Source organism: Rhinolophus sinicus, chromosome 1 (genome assembly GCF_057876585.1).
Source record: "Rhinolophus sinicus isolate RSI-liver-muscle chromosome 1, RSI-T2T, whole genome shotgun sequence".
Classification (NCBI taxonomy): domain Eukaryota; kingdom Metazoa; phylum Chordata; class Mammalia; order Chiroptera; family Rhinolophidae; genus Rhinolophus; species Rhinolophus sinicus.
In genome coordinates this window covers 130,764,449-130,784,258 of record NC_142501.1, presented here as the reverse complement: position 1 = coordinate 130,784,258, position 19,810 = coordinate 130,764,449, and the positions used below count along the sequence as shown (strand labels likewise).

Below are 19,810 nucleotides of genomic sequence, written 5' to 3'. Positions count from 1 at the left end.
AGCTTCTAGCAGTATGAAGTGAATGGGTTAGGGAAATGTGGCGATATTGCCAGGCAGCATAAAGGGCCCACAGGAGGTTAGCTGCCAGAAGAGTTGAATTTACCCAGTTGGGGTTTTGCGAGGCGAGTACAAAAAAGAGGGAAAGAAGGGCAAGAGAATTGAGGATCACTCTGTTGTCAACAGAATGATGATAATGGAGACCCATGGAATCTAAGGTGGGTGAGGGGAAGGAGGACATAGAGTGGGCAGATTTGAAGGACAGTGAAAAAAGGTGGTAAGATTTGTGTGTTACAGTCTCAGTGGAGTCAAAGGCTTGTTGTAATCAGGGTACTAGAGTATGACCATGAACTCCATGGCATCTGAAGGAATAAGGGACAAGATCATGGAGAAAATTAGGTCAAGCGTCTGAGAGGACAGGCTGTTTTAGTGGGATCATCTATTCCATAGACATTGAAACACCGAGAATTAAAACAGGAATGGTATTGGTGAGAGACAACGTTCTGGATGCTTGAAATCTTCATGAAATGAGGAGAATTAACTTGTGATTCTGTAAATGATGGCAACAGAGGAACCAACAGTGTCATCTTTTGTTGTGAGCATCAAATAGTTTTACAAATGGATCTGTCCATGATGGAACCCAATTGTATTCTTTGATCGTGACATAACATTTGTCATCAGTGTGGCCTAAGATAACATTAGCTTTTTAAATAATGTAAGGTTACCGATTCAGGAATTCATGGTCAATTTAAATGTTCAGATCTTTTTCACATCTGTCGGCAGCCAGCACTAAACCCCCATCCACACTTGAATACTGGAGTTTTTTAATCTGAGTGCAAGCCTTTAAAGTGCAAATTCCGTTTTGTTCATTTTAACTCTTGATGATATTTTGAGTTTTGTTTTTATAGTTACCTTGCTAGGGATCTGAGTTGGCTATCAGCGTATTTGATAAGTCTTACAGTGTCAAGGACATATAATAGAAGGTTTTTTTTAAGGTCTTTATTTAAGGACATCGAAGTTTGAAAAATACTACCCTAAATCATTTATAAAATGCTTAATGGGCCATGGTCCTTATCCTAATCTTCTAAAAACTGAATAAGGTTGTTGGCAGTTAATTAAATCACAGTGTATTCAACCAACTTGAGTTTCTCTTACGTGTACAGTTATCTAGTTCTTAGCTTGCCTGCATATCTACAAGAATATGATGAAAAACTTGGATTCTTTTATGAAATCATGGTGCATGACTCTGGTATTTCCCCAAAGTACCATTTGGGTGACCCTATCCAAATGGGAAATGAGGTTGTTCATCCATAGCTTTTCCTTAGTGGAATGTTGGTATCGTTGTCTGCAGTTCCTAGAATTTATCATTTTTCCCTCTTTGAATAGAAGTATAGGGACATGTTGTCTTTCCTACCTAGCCATGCTGCTGACGGTTTAGGCTCTATGCCCCAGACCCATCTCCGCTGCCTCCCCCTCCCCCTCCCTCTCTCTCTCCCCCTCTCCCCCCATCTTTCCCTCATCTTTCCCCCATCTTTCCCCTCCCCCTCCTTTTTTCCCCCCCTAGCAATGGCCTAATAAACCCTTTCTTTTAAAAAGACCAAAAAAAAAAACGAAAGAAAAGTATAACATTTAAAAGTTAGTCCTCTTCTGTTACCTTCATTGTCTGTGGCTTTTAAAACGTACATACAATAACTGAAATTTTTATCCATGGGATGGAATTCTCTTATAACTAGAAACTTGGCTCATTTAAAACTCTGACTATCCTACCCACCTCAACCTTAAAGTCTCTCTTGACCATGTTTATTCTGTTGTTCTATTTTGAGGGTAATGTTTTAGAAGATCATAATAAAATCAGAATATTTCTGTCTTAGTTCATTTGTTAACATTTTATCTTTTCTAGGTAATGCAGGTTTACTCATTCATTATTTTTCTGCGTCTTTTAAAAACTTTCTAGGGCCTTAGTTTTTATAAGACCCGCTTATAGTGGGCTTTTACCTTTCTCATACTGTTGTAGTGATTTTTGTCTTTTGTATATCCTCAGTTATGTAGTCTCTTACAGTGTTTCCCCGAAAATAAGATCTAGCCGGACAATCAGCTCTAATGCGTCTTTTGGAGCAAAAATTAATATAAGACCAGGTCTTATTTTATTAGAATATAAGACGAGTCTAATATAATATAAGACCTAGTATAATATATAATATAATATAATATAATATAATATAATATAATATAATATAATATAATACCCGGTCTTATTTTACTATAAGACCCAGTCTTATATAATATATAATATAATATGATATAATATAATATAATATAATATAATATAATACCGGGTCTTATATTAATTTTTGCTCCAAAAGATGCATTAGAGCTGATTGCCCGGCTAGGTCTTATTTTTGGGGAAACACAGTAATAATAGTCTCATACCTACGTTTTTCAGAACTCTGAAATCTGTCCTTAAATCTAGGATACATGTTTCTACTCCTTTGTTCTGTTTTATTACTGTTTACAATTCTAAGATTATATCATTCTTTTCCTGAAATTCCCTCCCTTTCTCCAAATTTTGGTCCCTTTTACTTCACCAGCAAGTTCCTGCTTTACTGTTTGGACTCAAGGTCTGAATAGCAGTTCCTGTCTTTGCAGTGTGGTTAAGAACACACAGGCTTTGGAATCAGACAAACGTAGACTGAAGTCTAGGCTCGGCCACTTTCTAGCTGTGTGACTTTTGGCAAGTTACCTAACCTTTCTAAGCCTTTCTAAGTCAGTCTCCATTTCCTCTTCTGCAAAATAAGGGTACTGTAAGGATTTTAAAGATGATTCTTGAACAAGTACTTCACCGGGGCTGCTACAAAGTAAACGCACAACAGATACCGACTGCTGTTTGTTTCCTCTATGTCCTGAGAAGGTGAAGTATTTTCTTAATTTAATCAACCATAATTGTACTTGGGATAACTCATAGCATAGGATATTGTCATTTTACAAAATTAGACTTCAAGCACTTGTTACAATAGAAGTTTTCTGTCGTCATCTCTTTCCTGCTTCTATGCCAGCTTTGTCATTTATATTAGAAAGGTATCACCTGGCTATGACTTTTTCCTTTCTTCTTCACCTAAGTGCTCTCCGCCATTTTGGAGGAGTCTGGATGTAATAGCTAGTGGGTCTTGTCCTGGACAAGGATATGTGGGTGACAGTTACCAATTAAATACATAGATTTAAAGAGGAGATGGGATAGGGGTAGATGATGGGTGTCTGGTGAGGTGTGAGGACAGTAAACCAATTAAATAAATACATGGCAGGTTGAACTTGGGGCAGTCATGGCAGACAGATCAAGTGGAAGACTGTGGTTAGAAACTGTTGGTAGGCAAGGATCAGCAAAATGAGGAGCTAGCTGATATTGCTTCTGAGTTGTAGATTTGATGCGCAAGCTACCAGGAATGACCTTGAAAGCAGCTAGTACTCTCTGGGCCCTGGGCAGTCCCCTGAGGTTGCATTGTTTCATAAAATTCTGTACAACTATGTAACTTTTCTGTAGATTCATTTGATACATTTGTTTTTCTTTTGAGCAAGGTTTACCCACTTGTATTTTCTTTTGAATTCTGAATCTCAGTGATGTCTACAAGTTTCCTCTGTATGAAGTAGTTGTCAGTTATGTAGTGCTTGCTGTATGCCAGGCATTGTATCAGGCCTTATAAATTCCTGTTTTCTGCCATGGCTTCCAGACCTGGACTGTCTGCCACTGAATCCACATTTAATTTTACCAGATGCAGCCTGTGTGTATTTATATTATTTCCTGTGTTCCTTGAGAATATAGTGTAGTGGTTAAGAGCATGTCTTTGAAGCCAAGACTGTCTGGGTTTGCATCCCAGCTCCATCTTATTAGCTGTAGAACTATAGGCGAGTTATTTAATCTCTCCATGCGCAGGAAAATGGGACTGAAAATAGTACTTTGCATAGAGTGTTGTGAGGATTAAATACATTACTATATGAAAAATTATTAATCTAGCACATTATATGCTTTCAAATGTTAACAATAATAATTTTATATAACTTCTAATTCTGTTTTCCCCTAAGCAGACTTTTTGTTAATGAAGAAGCTGAAGTTCAAAAAGATGAAGCAACTTTTAGAAAGTGATGTGCTGTTGTCTCACTTGCTAAATATGTTTTTTTTTTTTTAACAAATTATGAAAGAAGTAATATTTATCCATAGTTGTCCACTTCTGTCTTTCTCACAAGAACAGTAGAAGTATATTTAAAAGAGGGGAGAGGCTTTGGAAAGGTGCTGGTGTTAGTGAGGATGATAATCGCTCGGCGAGCATTCAAGTTCCTATTCCGTGCCAGGCACTGTGCGAGGAGTTACACAGAGCCCAGCCTCAGGGAGTTCACAGGCTGGTGAGGAAGGCAGACAAGTATATTGCTGGTTACAATACACAGTGATAAGTGTTCGGATTAAATACAGATGCTATAAGAGCACATAGGATGGGGCTCATATCCAGATTTATTTGGGGGTGGGTTGTGGAGTTGGGTTGGAGGAAGGTGTAAAGCCTGAGCTAGTCTTAAAGTCTGAACAAAGAGTAGGGAGAGGGAGGGGTGCCCTCCAGGTGGAGAGATGACACAGGCTAAATGCATGCCCACATGAGAAGCGTACCACATGTGTGGGGGGCAACATACGTTATGGTATGACTACGAAGTTGAACCATATGAAATTGTCAGACTTGACCTTTTTTTACCAATAAAAACAGCATTGTGAGGGGAAGGAAGTGGGAGATAGAACTGAAAAGTAAACAAGAGCCAGGTCAAAAAGTATCTACTTTTATCTGATTACAGATGTGTGCTCTCTAGGATTTTCAAATAGATAAGTATTTGTATTTTTTTAAATAGATCTATAAGTAAAATATGTGTGTTTCACTTTATGTAAATTTTACCTCAGAAGAATAAAACTGCGAAGTCCTAAAGTCTAGTTAATGGTAAATGCAAGGCTAAGTATTTAGGTGGAAAGGGATTGAAGTCTGCAGTTTACTTTGAAATACATTAAAAAATAAGATGGATGGCTAGCAAACAGTAAAATAATAAAATAATGGTAGAATCTTGGTACTGGTTATAGGGATGTTTATTCAATTTTTCTGTATGTTTAGATATTTTAGAAAATAAAATGGTGGAAGTGCCGGCGATGATGTGGAGAAAAGGGAACCTTTGTGCACTGTTGGTGGGATTGCAAATTGGTGCAGCCACTATGGAAAACAGTATGGAGGTTCCTCAAAAAGTTAAAAATAGAATTACCTTGTGACCCAGCAATTCCACTTCTGAATATCCCAAAAAATCCAAAACACTAATTTGAAAAAATATATGCACCCCTATGTTTATGGCAGCGCTATTCACAATAGCCAAGGTATGGAATCAACCGAAATGCCCATCAGTAGACAGTTGGATAAAGAAGTTGTGGTACATGTATACAATGGAGTATTATTACTCTGCCATAAAAAGAATGCAATCTTACCATTTGCAACAACGTGGATGGCCCTAGAGGGTATTATGCTAAGTGATACAAGTCAGCCTGAGAAAGACAAATACCATATGATCTCACTTATATGTGGAATCTAAAGAACAGAATAAATGAGCAAACAAAATAGAAATAGACTCATAGATGCAGAGAACAAACTGATGGTTGCTAGATGGGAGGGTGGTTGGGGGGAAAGGTGAAGGGATTAAGAAGTACAAATTAGTAGACACAATATAGCCATGGGGATATGAAATACTGTTTGGGGAATACAATGAATAATGTTGTGTAGACTGTAAGATGGGTACTGTACTTAGTACTTAGGGGGGTCACTTCATAGATTATATAAATGCCTAATCACTGCTGTACACCTGAAACTAATATAAAATAATACTGAATTTCAACTATAATTAAGTGTGTGTGCGTGTGTGTGTGTGTGTGTGTGTGTGTGTGTGTGTGTAGTCACGGGATGTACAGCATAGGGAATATAGTCAGTGGTATTATAATAGCTATGTACAATGTGACGGGTAATAGACTTGTGGGGTTATCACTATGTGGGTACAAATGTCTAATTATTTTGTTTTGTACATCTGAACCTAATAAAAAAAATAAAATTTTGGGAGTTAAATCACTATAAAAAGCAAAATCAGGAATAGGTATGAAGATAGGCAAGAAGTTATTATTTTCCTAATACAAACATTATTACTTTGATGATACATGGCATATCTAGAAATCACCTAGTCATTGCTATGTCCCCTCTGTCCAGAGCAGAGCCTGGATCTTTGCAGGTGCTCAGTAAATATTTGAATGTTGAATATTCCATAATCTCTGTAGTCATACAAAATTTTCAGTTATGTTTAAAATCCCAAATATGAATTATTGCATGTGTTTATTACCCTAGGAGCCTTTGTATAATAGTTTTCACATGGCACAAATGTATTATAATAGCACATAGACATAGGCTACTAATGTGATCTTGGGAAAGTCACTTATTCATTCACCTACAAATATTTATTAAGTACCTATTGTAGTTGTTAGATAATTGCATCCACGTCATGAATGGACCCTTTATAGATTTAGCGAATTTTAGAATTTATGCTTAGGTTTTATGTGATTGGTTAAAAGATCTTAAGCAGAGGGTATGCCATTAAACATACTGGGAGCAATTATATATATAAAGGAGGTGAATTGGAAAGGGTCTGGTGCTTTTTTTCTCCATATTATTTCTTCTTCAGAATTGCTGACAGAAGTACTGCAACCCCATCTATTTTAAATGGGATTCTTGAAATTATTTTGCTTTCTTTCTTAAAACTAAAAAGATTTTGAAAATGTTTGAAATCTCTTAAAATCTTAACAGGGAAGTAAATACTGATGCCATCTTTTTCTCTTTAATAAATGTTTCTGTAAGAAATCTATTAACCTAGTTAGTTGTGCCCGATATTGGGATAGTTTTTTTCCCTCCTTTTTAAAAATAACCAATTAAGAAAGCAAGTATTGGCTTGCTAATTTACTTTCCACTATTACTGGCTGCTATTTCCAACCGAGGCTTCTCTTTTTACTTAGGCATCCTCTAGAGTAGAAAGTAATGTCAGTACTTTTTTTGTCACCAAAATAGAACAAACGGAATTCCTGAAAACTAGAAATCAAAAGGTCGCCTCCTTTTTCGCTCAGATTCTCTTTTCTTTCCTTCAGCCTAGGAAAGGAAGATACTTAAATGTTAATGGTAGATTTTGAGATGCACAAAGGGCCAAAAAAGATATTTTTTAAATTTTACAGGAAACCTTCTGATAATTGATTTTGAGGTGCGACGGCTTATGATATTTTGTGTAAGGAGGGATGTATGGGTTTGTGAGATTTAACCACCAATCAACCACCAATCAATAGTCCCATTTCTAAATGCTGATTCATATCTGTATATAAATTGTCAGAGCATTTTTTTCTTTTAGATCACAATACTTTGGAATATAGATGTAAGGGCATTTGCGTATACACTGACATAAGTGATGATTATAAGCAACAGAATTTAAAATTTGTTTCTTATGGACCACAGAAAGTAATCGGATGGAGAGAAAATAATTGCTTAGGTGGATCATCACTAAGAAAATTATTAATGTGTTATTTATTTCCTTTAATGTCTTTATAAATCTTTCATGTACTAAACTTTGGAATCTTCGTATTAGTGTAAAGACATTATCTGAATTTTCCTCATTGTTCTTCCCACAAATATTTTATTAGATTTGATTATGCATGGGTTAGGAACAGGGTTAATGTGTGTGTGAATTTTGTAGTGTTTTCTAACATTCTGAAGTAATTTCTTAAGAATCTTGCTTAAGGGGAAAAAAATCCCTTGAAATATAAAATCTCTTATTTTCTTCTAGATGTACTTGAGGGATACAATGGAACAATATTTGCATATGGACAGACATCCTCTGGGAAGACACACACAATGGAGGTAATATTTTATCATATGTACTTGGATGTGATTTGCAGCAGAAACAGTATATTTGGTCATTATTTGTGAAATTATACAGTATTTTTGTGTAACTTTCCAAAGTGTGTAATAGGTGAATTTGTTTTTTTTTAGATATTTGTAGAGCCATCTTCACCAAAAAATAACAATAATTACAATTCCTGTCCTCTATTGACTATAAGTTGTACATTGAAAGTTTCGAGTTTTAATTCATATTTCAGTTTGTTTAAGAAGTCTAATTTTGTTTTGTTTAGGGTAAACTTCATGATCCAGAAGGCATGGGAATTATTCCAAGAATAGTACAAGATATTTTTAATTATATTTACTCCATGGATGAAAATTTGGAATTTCATATTAAGGTAAACTCCTTGGGAAAAGATTGTATTTTATTTTAAACCTAGACTAAGTCTATTCTAAAAAATTGTAAATGCTAATTTCCTTTTAAAATATATTTTAAGATACTTTGGAAATTATTTTACGGACAGGTATAGTTAAAGATCATTAGAGTTAGTAAACTTGGATTCTCATTTGACATTAGATGACCCAGTTAAACAAGTTAGCTAAGTCTCTTTTGTTTTGTCTTCCTTCTCTGTAAAATAAAGGAGTTTGTTTTACTACAGAACTCAAAGGTTCATACTACTCTAACTAGTCTAATTCATTTTAGATGAAGATATGTAATGGAAATTGTTTTTTAGTTATGTAAGCAGCTTAGCGAATTTAGGTCTTCCCATTAGAATATGAACTCTGGCTGAGTTGTTGATAACTGTCCCCCTAGTCTGGATGTTTCCTGGCACTCAGACCCCATTAAATATTTAATGAGTAATAGAATAAATTATTTTATAATTTTAATCGATTAATCTTTTTTCCTTCATTTCTTTGCCCTTTAGGTTTCATATTTTGAAATTTATTTGGATAAGATTAGGGACCTATTAGATGGTAAGTTAAATTCTTGCTCTTAGATCATTTAAAAATAGCATGTATTACTTTTTTTAGTAGTAGATGTGAGGCCATTTCTTAGTACCTGTATGAAGTTGACTTAAGTTGTAGGAAACAGACATTTAAAATTTAAGCTGAGTGCCTTTTAACACATAGAATAACTTATTTAAAGTAGATATTTATGGTGCTTCATAAGTAGTAATTAGAGCATTGAGCTGGAGTTACAGAACACAAGTCCTGAATTTCTGTCAGCTGCCAGTTAGATACATTGTTTTTGGACAAACCATTGAACCACTCTGGTTTAATGTTTTTATTTCCAAAATGTAGATGGTAGAGGTTGAAGTGCATCTAAAATTCCATATTGCTGTGTTGATTTCTGTGTAAATCTCCTACTATTTCTACGGGGTCTGTTTTTAATAGTGATATTTTGATATTTTAAAAGTTTACCTATTGTTATTAGGCTACTCTGGGAAAGAAAACAATCAAATGAATTTAATAGCCAGTGTTAGAGTTTAGGAGAATTGGTAATATTATTTCTTTTTATTTTTCAGTTTCAAAGACCAACCTTTCCGTTCATGAAGATAAAAACCGAGTTCCCTATGTAAAGGTACTTATAAAATAATATAGAATGATGGTTTAGAAAAGCCATGTAATAAGAAATTTTAAAGCTATTGACATACTTAAATTATTTTACAGGGATGCACAGAACGTTTTGTATGTAGTCCAGATGAAGTTATGGATACTATAGATGAAGGAAAATCCAACAGACATGTAGCAGTTACAAGTAAGTCGAATATTTATTAACTCTAGTTAAGGTACAAAACTGTCTTAAAATATTTTTATCAAGTTGATTAACTGTAAGATTTTTCTTAAGCTAAATAATGCTTTAGAAATTATTAGTAAAGGAAAGCCATGTTTGTTTATAGTTGTTTTTGTGTAATTTTATTGCAGATATGAATGAACATAGCTCTAGGAGTCACAGTATATTTCTTATTAATGTAAAACAAGAGAACACGCAAACGGAACAAAAGCTGAGTGGAAAACTTTATTTGGTTGATTTAGCTGGTAGTGAAAAGGTAAAATCTTTATATTCTGATAGATATCTAAGCATTTTTGAGAGTTATAAGCACTGATGCCAATGCTTTATGATTACGTAAACTCAATAATCAGTTCCAAATCTCTGTTATTTGGACCATAGTCTAATTCAACCAATAGGTGTTACCTTTAACTTAAGATGTATGTTTTTATCGAGAACTTCTTCAGCTTATGTTGTTACAAATTTTATGTGGTATCCTTTTCCTAATTTTTGGTATCTTTTATCCTTATTAGCAAAGGGCTCCCTGTGAAAATTGGTAACTATCAATTTCTGATTTAGTCATTTCCGATTTGGTTGTACTTACTTCTTTGGCCTTTGGGCGATTATTTCATTATTACAGTCCTATATAATCTGACTCTAATTTATGTCAAAATAAGTTCAAATGTTTCAATATTGACCCCTGTGACTATTTTTGCTGTTCTACTAAATTTGTTTTTTCTGATTAGAGTGACACATCTATTTCCTTCTACTCAAAAAAGTCTTAAACATATCCTTTAAAGGCTGTTTCTAATTTTACAAATTCTGAGAGGCCATTTTTTTCAGCCAACATTGCTAACATATTTATACACACACACACATTTTAAAAGAAGCAAGTTTGCTTATATGTTTAAATTTAGTCTCTGTTCTAATGGTTCTATCAACAACATGTTTTAGCAAATTTTAGAAAGTTCCTCTTTTTCTAATGTAGCAAAAGTGACTAACAAATTAGTAAACTATAAATGTATGTGTTAAACTGGTTATTTTGAAGAGCACAGACTGAAAATAAAATTTGGTGTCTCCTTAATCACATTCTTATCCTACAAATAGTTACTTAACCAAGTTCTCAAAAGAGTAATACTTGAGAGATAGTGGTACCTGAGAGTAAACACTTGGCAAATAAAGTCATGAAGCTTTGGTTTTTTTTGTTTTGTTCTGCTGGTCATCAGTAGATGACCTCCGAACTTTTTAGAAAATTCAAGGAAAATCATCTTAAACTTAGAATTTTCTTTCTTTTTTTTTTTATATATCTTATGTATAGGTTAGTAAAACTGGAGCTGAAGGTGCCGTGCTGGATGAAGCTAAGAACATCAACAAGTCTCTTTCTGCTCTTGGAAATGTTATTTCTGCTTTGGCTGAGGGTAGTGTGAGTATACATGTCTTTTATTTCCCTGTTCTTAACCTTATGGGGAATTACTTAAATGTGTGCGCGCGCTGTACATTCATATATATATGAAGGTGCGAGTGAATGAGAGATTCACTGTTTGAATCTATGTATGAGTTTGTTGTCTCTTAGGAATTTATTTTATCGTATTAGTATGTATATCCTAGTTCTCATCTTAATAAACAAAATAACTGAAATCACTCTGTAGTTTATTTTAAATAGCATATTTATATAACAGATTTTATTATGTAGAAACCCGTTGGTCTTACATGTTTTTTGTTTTTGTATGTAGACATATGTCCCATATCGAGATAGTAAAATGACAAGAATCCTTCAAGATTCATTAGGTGGGAACTGTAGAACCACTATTGTAATTTGCTGCTCTCCATCATCATACAATGAATCTGAAACAAAATCTACACTCCTATTTGGCCAAAGGTTTGTTGTTAAGAAAACACAAAATCTGAATGTAAATAGGCCTTTTGTTCATTAAATCTAGGAAAATATCAGGTAGATATTATTCAAATCATTGCATATTGTTAGTGTGCTAGACACAACTTTTTAATTGAGAGACATAATGAGTAAGGTCCGTTTTTTAGACTGCTTGGGTTTGAATTAAGTTTTAGTACACATTAAAGTCAAATGTTAACTTTAGACAGTTATGTGAGAAGCTTTAATTCAGCATTAAATAAGCATTGAATCAGGTAATACAGTATAAGTCTGACAAATATAATCCTATGTTGAATAAATGACAGTGTTCAAGTAATCTATATGAGATGGTTAACCTAGGAAAATAATGATGGCTTCATCTTTGACCTCCAATGATGATTTCTTAATTCAGCCTTGCAAATGAATTAGAAAAATATAGGCCCTTATGTTTTATCCTTATCAGGTTGATTTTTTTTTTTTAAAGCTATTCACGGATGTGGGAGCTGACCCAAATTTAGTTGGGGTGCGATTGAGTACTATACTAATTATAGCTCTTAGTATTTAGTCAACAAGTTTACGGGACAAGAATAGTTAAGTTACTTAGCCATATATATGTGTGTATTACATAGAAAGATTAGATATCAGTTGAAAATAATTTCAGTCACATTCTTTTTTTCCCTCCAATCACTTCTCTTAGGGCCAAAACAATTAAGAACACAGTTTGTGTCAATGTAGAGTTAACTGCAGAACAGTGGAAAAAGAAGTATGAAAGAGAAAAAGAAAAAAATAAGACCCTGCGGAACACCATTCAATGGCTTGAAAATGAACTCAATCGATGGCGTAATGGTAATAACTTTAGAATTTTTCATTTTTGGTTGTTGAATATAGATTTAGAGCTATTTTATAAATTTGAGATTTAGGTGTGACTATAAATGTAAACAAAGCATATCCATTTTCACTTTCTAGGCATTAGGGATCATCAAATAAAAATGAAGTCTCTTTTACATTAAATTCTGATTTTACCTGAAATAATAAATAGGTACAAAGGCCAACTAAGAAGCTATAAAAGTCACAAGATAGCAGGGTACCTAGATTAGGGTGAAAGCAATAAAAATTACAAGACTTTGTGACTGGATTTAGAAGATAGGGGAGGAAAGTCAAAGGTAATTCCAACTTTTCAAATCTCAGGAACTGAGCAGATAAGAAAGTCAGTAAAAGCTGCTGAAATTGAATAAAATTGAAATTAGTTTTAGATAGGTGGAATTTTGTTAATCATTCTGTTGTCTTATTTTAGGAGAGACGGTGCCTATTGATGAACAGTTTGACAAAGAGAAAGCCAACTTAGAAGCTTTTGCAGTGGATAAGGACATTACTATCACCAATGATAAACCAGCAGCCACAATTGGAGTTACTGGAAACTTTACTGATGCTGAAAGAAGAAAGTGTGAAGAAGAAATTGCTAAATTGTACAAACAACTTGATGACAAGGTAGATACTATTCGTGTTCTGTTTTGTTTTAGACTATTATTGACACAGGTGTTTTTATTTTCTAATTTCAATATTATTAGTCCTTGTGACCTATATACATCTTCTTTTATTTCTGTTAACCTTTTGAAAATCACTGTTAAAAAATAGAAAAATCACAATTTCTGTTTCTATGCAGAAACTATGTATAAGGCATGATTTTTAAGCTAAAGGAACTTTTTTTTTAAAGTAAATTTGGCATTAGGTCATTGGAGAGCTTTAATGAAATTGCCTCTTAGAATCGGGGATCTGAAAACTAGTAAAAGATGATGTAAGAGATTGGATAGTGGAAATAGGATAGAGTGAAAATGTTATCTTCTTGGCTTTGATTATATCAGTCAGTAGTGTGAAGAACAAATTATGAACAAAATAGAGAGAAAGGGAAAAATGAGTAAGAAAAGAGACTAGAAAATAGTTCTGGTTTTGTTTTTGTTTGTTTTTAGGTGGTATTTTTATGTATTTTAAGCAAAAATGGCAAGTTGGATGTGGCTGCCTGGCCATTATTTTCAATAATAGCTTCGAACATGTTAATTATTTTTTAGTATTTAATGTATTTAATAAATAGCTTTTTTTCCCTTATTGCGCATGTTACATATGTTTATACACTTTTTCTTATTGCATGATAAATGTTACAATTATTGATGATTGAAAAAATTCAATCTGTTTTAACTTATTCAACAATGGCTATGTTGAATTTGGAGACATGATTTTGAAATATTGGAGGGGGAAGGTGATAGTAATCTTACATTTTGTGTTAGGAAACAATTAGAACCAGGTTGTGAGCTACTTTAATTTGTTACTTTAATTCTAGGATGAGGAAATTAATCAACAGAGCCAGTTGGTAGAGAAATTGAAGACACAGATGTTGGATCAGGAAGAGGTAAGTTGAATATCTTTCTTATTATTTCCAGAAATGCTTTATAGTTTGTCATTATCATTTAAACATAAAAGATGCAGGAATCTACAGAGCTCATTATACTAGAGTACGTTTTTAAATTTTTTGAATATGTGCATGCTTCACTTGATATCCTGTGAGATTGATATATGGATTGAGGCAGAGATTGACTTCACTTTAAGGTTAATGATGACTTCTGTCAAACTGGAGGGGAGAGAATGCCTTTTTTAGTATTTACTCTTTAACATATAACCTGGATTTTTTTAAATCTCTGTCTTCAACTTTCCTTGCTTAAGGTACAGTGCTATTTTGTCTCCTATTCTCCCCAAAACATTTCTTACTGGGAAAAACTTACACTGCATTGGAGTAACCTTCGATCCCCCCCTCCCTTAATGAAAAGGATAGTATTTACAATGGAAGTGAGGGAAGAAATATTTAAAAACAATGTTTTATTGTCACTTACTTTACCACACTATAGATACAGGCTAGGTCTAAAGGGATTATTAAATTTATTAAGTAAATATTGATTTCTGAATCCTATTGACTTTGTCTTTGATAATTTATAAGTTTGGGTATACTCTTATTGTGGGAATAAGAATGTCAATGAATAAAACCATTTTTTTACTCCTCCTTCACATTTCTACCTTCACTTAACCTGTTGTTCATTTCTGCCATCTTTACTTTCATCTTGATTCTTCTAAGTTTCTCTTCTCTAGTTTTTCACCTAGTGTCGACCCTCATTTTATCTCACCTGCACAGTAGGGGGGATAATTGAAAAGTGGTCCTTCATTTAAGGTTTGTTTTGCAGAAGGATAGCAAAGACTGTACAGTAAGAAAGAGATACCCACCATCAGCCAAAGTAATTCTGGTCAGACCATCTTTATACTTATTTCAACTATAGCACTTTCTCAAAGGGGCACTTGTAACATTTGCATAATTCTTCATTATGTTGTTCTGTCTTGTGCATCATAAGACATTCACGTGGCTCCTGCTTCTAAGTGCCATTAGTCTTCTGCCCCATTAATATTCCCACACATTTCCATTGCCCCTGCTTAAAAGCCACTTACCCTGGATGATTGTGGTATCCTTCTAACTAGCCTCTTAGCTTCTCTCCAGTTCAAATTTTATATGCTGATACCAGGTTTTCCTGAGGCATAGCTCAGAAGCCACCCCTTGTTACCCAAAGAAGATCTAAACTTTAAAGCAAATCTAAACATTTACTAATTTCTTTTTCTGTGCACACTATTCATGAGCCTAGAATGCCTTTGTTTTTCTATTATGTTAATTTGCACATGACCAAAATCTATCTGTCCTAGCCACCTTCCCTACAGATAGAACCCTGTTTTTCCCCGTACTACCAAGCACTGTCGTGTCCTGTCCCTCCTTTATGGCTCTTGTATTACATTTATTTATATACCTATCTTTTCATCTAGATTCCTCAATGGCAGAGTCTTTACTTGATTTCCTTCCTGTCTCCCACAGTGTCTAGCACAGTGCCTACATAGTAGATATTAGATAAATCTGTTGAAAAAATTAATGTTACCGCAGTTAATAGCATCCACATTTCCTCTAGTTTGTGCTTAGCAAATATGTTTTTAAAAACCTGTATACTATTGGTAAAAATACGTACTTTGCTCATTTTTTTTTAACTCTTCCATTGTATTTTATTTATTTTTATTTTATCAGGTGTACAAAACAACAGTGGTTAGACATTTATACACCTCACAAAGTGATAACCCCACAAGTCTACTACCCATCTGACATTGTACATAGCTATTAAAATAACACTATGTTCCCTATGCTATACTTTACATCCCGTAACTATATATAGTTTTTCAAATTATAGTTGACATTCAGTATTATTTTATATTAGTTTCAGGTTTACAGAGTAGTGGTTAGGCATTTATGTAATTAATTTATGAAGTGATCCCCCCAAAAAGTCTAGTACCCATCTGACACTCACTATACATAGTTTTCACAAGATACTTTACTCTTTCATCTAGCTTCTGGCATCTACCAGGAGGGATCAAGATAATATGCAAGCTGAGCTGAATCGCCTTCAGGCAGAAAACGATGCCTCTAAAGAAGAAGTAAAAGAAGTCTTACAAGCCTTAGAGGAACTTGCTGTCAATTATGATCAGAAGTCTCAGGAAGTTGAAGACAAAACTAAGGAATATGAATTACTTAGTGATGAACTGAATCAGAAATCGGTAGGATATAGTTTTATTTTCTTAATACTTTAGTACATGTATTCTTAATGAAAACTTACCTAAGCATATGGAAGATAGATAAAGAAAATATACCAACCATCTAGAAAAACTGTCAGTTCCATTCTAACAGTTTGCTCAGACTTAAGGCAATAAATGAAAATCAAATCTAAGTAATTTGGAAGTTTCCCATTTCTAGGCAGACATTACCCAATTTCAAAAATTAGCACAATAATATAAACTACCTGCTCTTAATGGAGCACAATATGGTTACTTTACATTGTCTGTTAGGTCAAAAATATTTTTTAAGTTTGAATTGGATGCTTTTTTAAGTTTGAATTGGATGTTATCCCTAGTAGATAGAACTAGTAGATAGTATAAGAAAATGAAAGCAGAAAATAATGGTTTTGTGAGTTATTAGGTGCAACTTGAAATATCAGTCAGTATTTGAATTGATCTTTTAATAGATTTAACTGTACCTTTTGTTTTTGGATCTACTAGGCAACTTTAGCAAGTATAGATGCTGAGCTTCAGAAGCTAAAGGAAATGACCAACCACCAGAAAAAAAGAGCAGCTGAGATGATGGCATCTTTACTAAAAGACCTTGCAGAAATAGGAATTGCTGTAGGAAATAATGATGTGAAGGTAAGTATAATAACCAAATATTAAGTGTAATTATTTGTATGTAGCTCGTGCTTTTGTTTACTACTTATTTTTTATGAAGTTTCTTTCCTACCCATGAACTCATCCTCATAATAGTCAGGGGTAGTAGATGGATGGTCTTACTGTATCTTCATTTTTCAATAGATGAGAAAAGGGAATGGAGTACTTAAGTAGACGAACATTCAGTAGGTAGCATTTATTTGGACCCCATGTTTGGTTCTTTACTATGTAAAGATTATGTTAATAAAGTACCATGCGTGACAGTGTATAATTGGAACAAAGGTGAAGGTTAGCCCAGGGAGTAAACTCATTAATGAATTGGCCTGTAATTGCTTTAACTGTTTAAAAAGATAAAAGATGAGCACTGCTAATTGATTCTTTTTTCTTCAAATTTTATTATGAAAAATTTCAAACATGTAGTAGTACCATGAACCTCAGAGTTATCAAAATTTGGCCACTTATTTATGCCTTCTTTTCTAGTAATATTTTTAAGGATAATAATGTTGATTTTGTTATCACTAGGCATGTGGTTAAAGAAAATTCAGTGACCTGGTAGATTTAAAACTTAGACCAAGAAAGCAAACTAAGACTCTTAGCTGCAGAAACATGTATATAACATTAAAGATTACTATGTTGCAGTAGGTATTTGTTTGGACTTTACCTTTTTGATTAAAGCCTAATTATAGTTAAGAACAAATTTGTACTTGGGTTTATAGTGAGAGCATACTAAGAATCCAAGTTTAACAAGAGATGGAAATAAAGGTTTTCAATGTGGTGCACACATTCCTTCTGTTGGTTGTTATTCAAAGCTGCTGTCTGTTGATGGAGGCAAGGATTCTTGTAATCTTTCTCCTCATGTGTCATTTCTTAATGTCGGCTCACATCACTGAAAAAAAGGAAACATGTCGTTAACACGTTGCGTACGGCGGGGTTTAAATCCCTCGTGAAGATTCTCGTGATCCGTACGCAACGTGTTAAATACTGGGTGATTGACTTGCTTTCCACCATCAGTCCGAACATTTTGTTCTGTCTTTTTTATGGTGAAGTAGTGGGAGATGTTACGGAAAAGTAGATTTACTTCATATCATTGAAGAATAGAAAGGTTTTCAAAATTTGCTTTGTAGATTTGCAACTTTTTTTTTTAGAAAAATCCTTACATTTCATGTTCAAATAATCTACCACTTTTTCACCTGTGGTAAAGATAGAGAAAATAAAGATTACAAATGGCTTTGTTTAGTGGTGGAGTGATACAATGCAGGTTCCCTGACTCCTAGACTGGTATTTTCCACTATACCATTATAACATTGTGAAAGCAGTCAGCCTTGCAAATAGGTTTTTTAAAAAGAAATCTGGGGCCAGCCGGGTGGCTCAGGTGGTTGGAGAGCCTTGCTCCTAAAGCCGAGATCTCCAGTTTGATTCTCACATGGGCCAGTGAGCTGCGCCCTCTACAGCTAAGATTGTGAACACAGCTCTCCTTGGAGCTGGGCTGCCACAAGCAACCGGAGGTCGGTATGGGCAGCTCTGTGCTGCTGTGGTCGGCAGCCAACATGAGCTGCCATGGGCTGCAGTGCTAAGAGCTGCCATGAGCTGCTGTGAGTGGTCAACAGATGACCAGCTACCAACTGCCTCAGCAGAGGGGAGCGCAAGGTTCATCATACCAGTATGGGCCAGGGCCCAGGGAGCTGTGTCCTACACAACTAGACTGAGAAACAACGGCTTGAACTGGAGTAGGGGGGAGGCGAAAGAAGGAGGGGGAAAAATCTGTGGATCCTCAGTATTATTGTCATTTGCATATAATTCTTTTCCTGTTAACATCATCAGTTAAGCACTGCTTGAGTTCCACTTGTTTTGTTTTTTATGTTGTGGTTCATTCTTAGTGTGTACAGTTCTATGGATTTTGACAAATGCATAATAGATCCATTGTTACCGTATATCATAGAATAACTTTACCGCTCTAATAAATCGCCTGCTTTGCCTGTTCATCCTTCTCCCCTGAATCTCTAGCAACCACTGATCTAAAAAGATCCCTATAGTGTTCCCTTTTCCTAACTTTCATATAGATGGAATCATACAGTATATAGCCTTTTCAGATTGGCTTTTTTAGTTAGCAGTGTGCATTTAAGTTTCTTCTGTGTCTTCTTGTGGCTCATTTTTTTATCACTGAATAATAGTCCATGCTATGGATGTATCAGTTTGTTTATTTATGTGCAAGCTTTTCTGTGGACATAAGTTTTCAGTTCAGTTGGGTAAAAATACCTTGGAGCATGATAGCTAGATGGTATGTTAAGACTATTAGCTGTGTAAGAAACTCCCAAAGTGACTGGAGCTGTTTGCATTCCCACCAGCAATGAATAGGATTTCCTGTTACTCCACATCCTCACCAGTGTTTGGTGTCATTAGTTTTTTGGTTTTGAGCTATTCTGGATAGATGTGTGGTGTTATCTCCTTGTCGTTTTAATTTGTTTTCTTATTGTTGAGTTTTAAGAGTTCTTTGTATATTTTGGACAAGTTCTTTATCATATATGTATTTTGCGTATATTTTTCCCGTGTGGCTTATTTATCTTTTCTCTTAACAGTGTCTTTTACAGAGCAGAAGTTTTTAGTTTTAACAAAGTGCAAGTTTTGTTTTTTTTTTCCCCCACGGATTGTGTTTTTGGTGATGTGTCTGAAAATTCATCTTTATACTCAACGTCACCTAGAGTTTCTTTCCCCTGGGTTATCTTCTGGAAGTTTTTTAGTTTTGCATTTATATTTAGGTCTATAATCCATTTGGAGTTAATTTTTCTGAAAGGTATAAAAAGTCTGTCAAAATTCATTGTTTTACATGGGCATTGCTACTTGTTCCAGTAAATTTTTTGAAAAAACTATCCTTTCTCCATTGAATTACCTCTGCCTGAGATCAGTTCACTGTATTTGTGTGTGTCTATTCCTGGGCTCTCTTCTGTTCCAATAACC

At 34.4% G+C, this 19,810-nt stretch overlaps 1 protein-coding gene across 2 annotated transcripts in view; it reads left to right on the top strand.

Annotated features, from left to right (window-relative positions):
* The window catches only part of KIF5B (kinesin family member 5B), a 39,915-nt gene that overhangs the window by 8,508 nt on the left and 11,597 nt on the right, over positions 1-19,810 (top strand). For both annotated transcript variants that reach the window (XM_088789584.1, XM_019731491.3), the window contains exons 3-15: positions 7,873-7,946; positions 8,219-8,323; positions 8,852-8,900; positions 9,452-9,507; positions 9,597-9,684; positions 9,852-9,976; positions 11,015-11,119; positions 11,430-11,575; positions 12,264-12,412; positions 12,861-13,054; positions 13,902-13,970; positions 15,989-16,195; positions 16,694-16,837. In XM_088789584.1, coding sequence (XP_088645710.1) covers positions 7,873-7,946; positions 8,219-8,323; positions 8,852-8,900; positions 9,452-9,507; positions 9,597-9,684; positions 9,852-9,976; positions 11,015-11,119; positions 11,430-11,575; positions 12,264-12,412; positions 12,861-13,054; positions 13,902-13,970; positions 15,989-16,195; positions 16,694-16,837 — 1,511 coding nt within the window. The remainder of the gene's footprint in view (positions 1-7,872; positions 7,947-8,218; positions 8,324-8,851; positions 8,901-9,451; positions 9,508-9,596; positions 9,685-9,851; positions 9,977-11,014; positions 11,120-11,429; positions 11,576-12,263; positions 12,413-12,860; positions 13,055-13,901; positions 13,971-15,988; positions 16,196-16,693; positions 16,838-19,810) is intronic.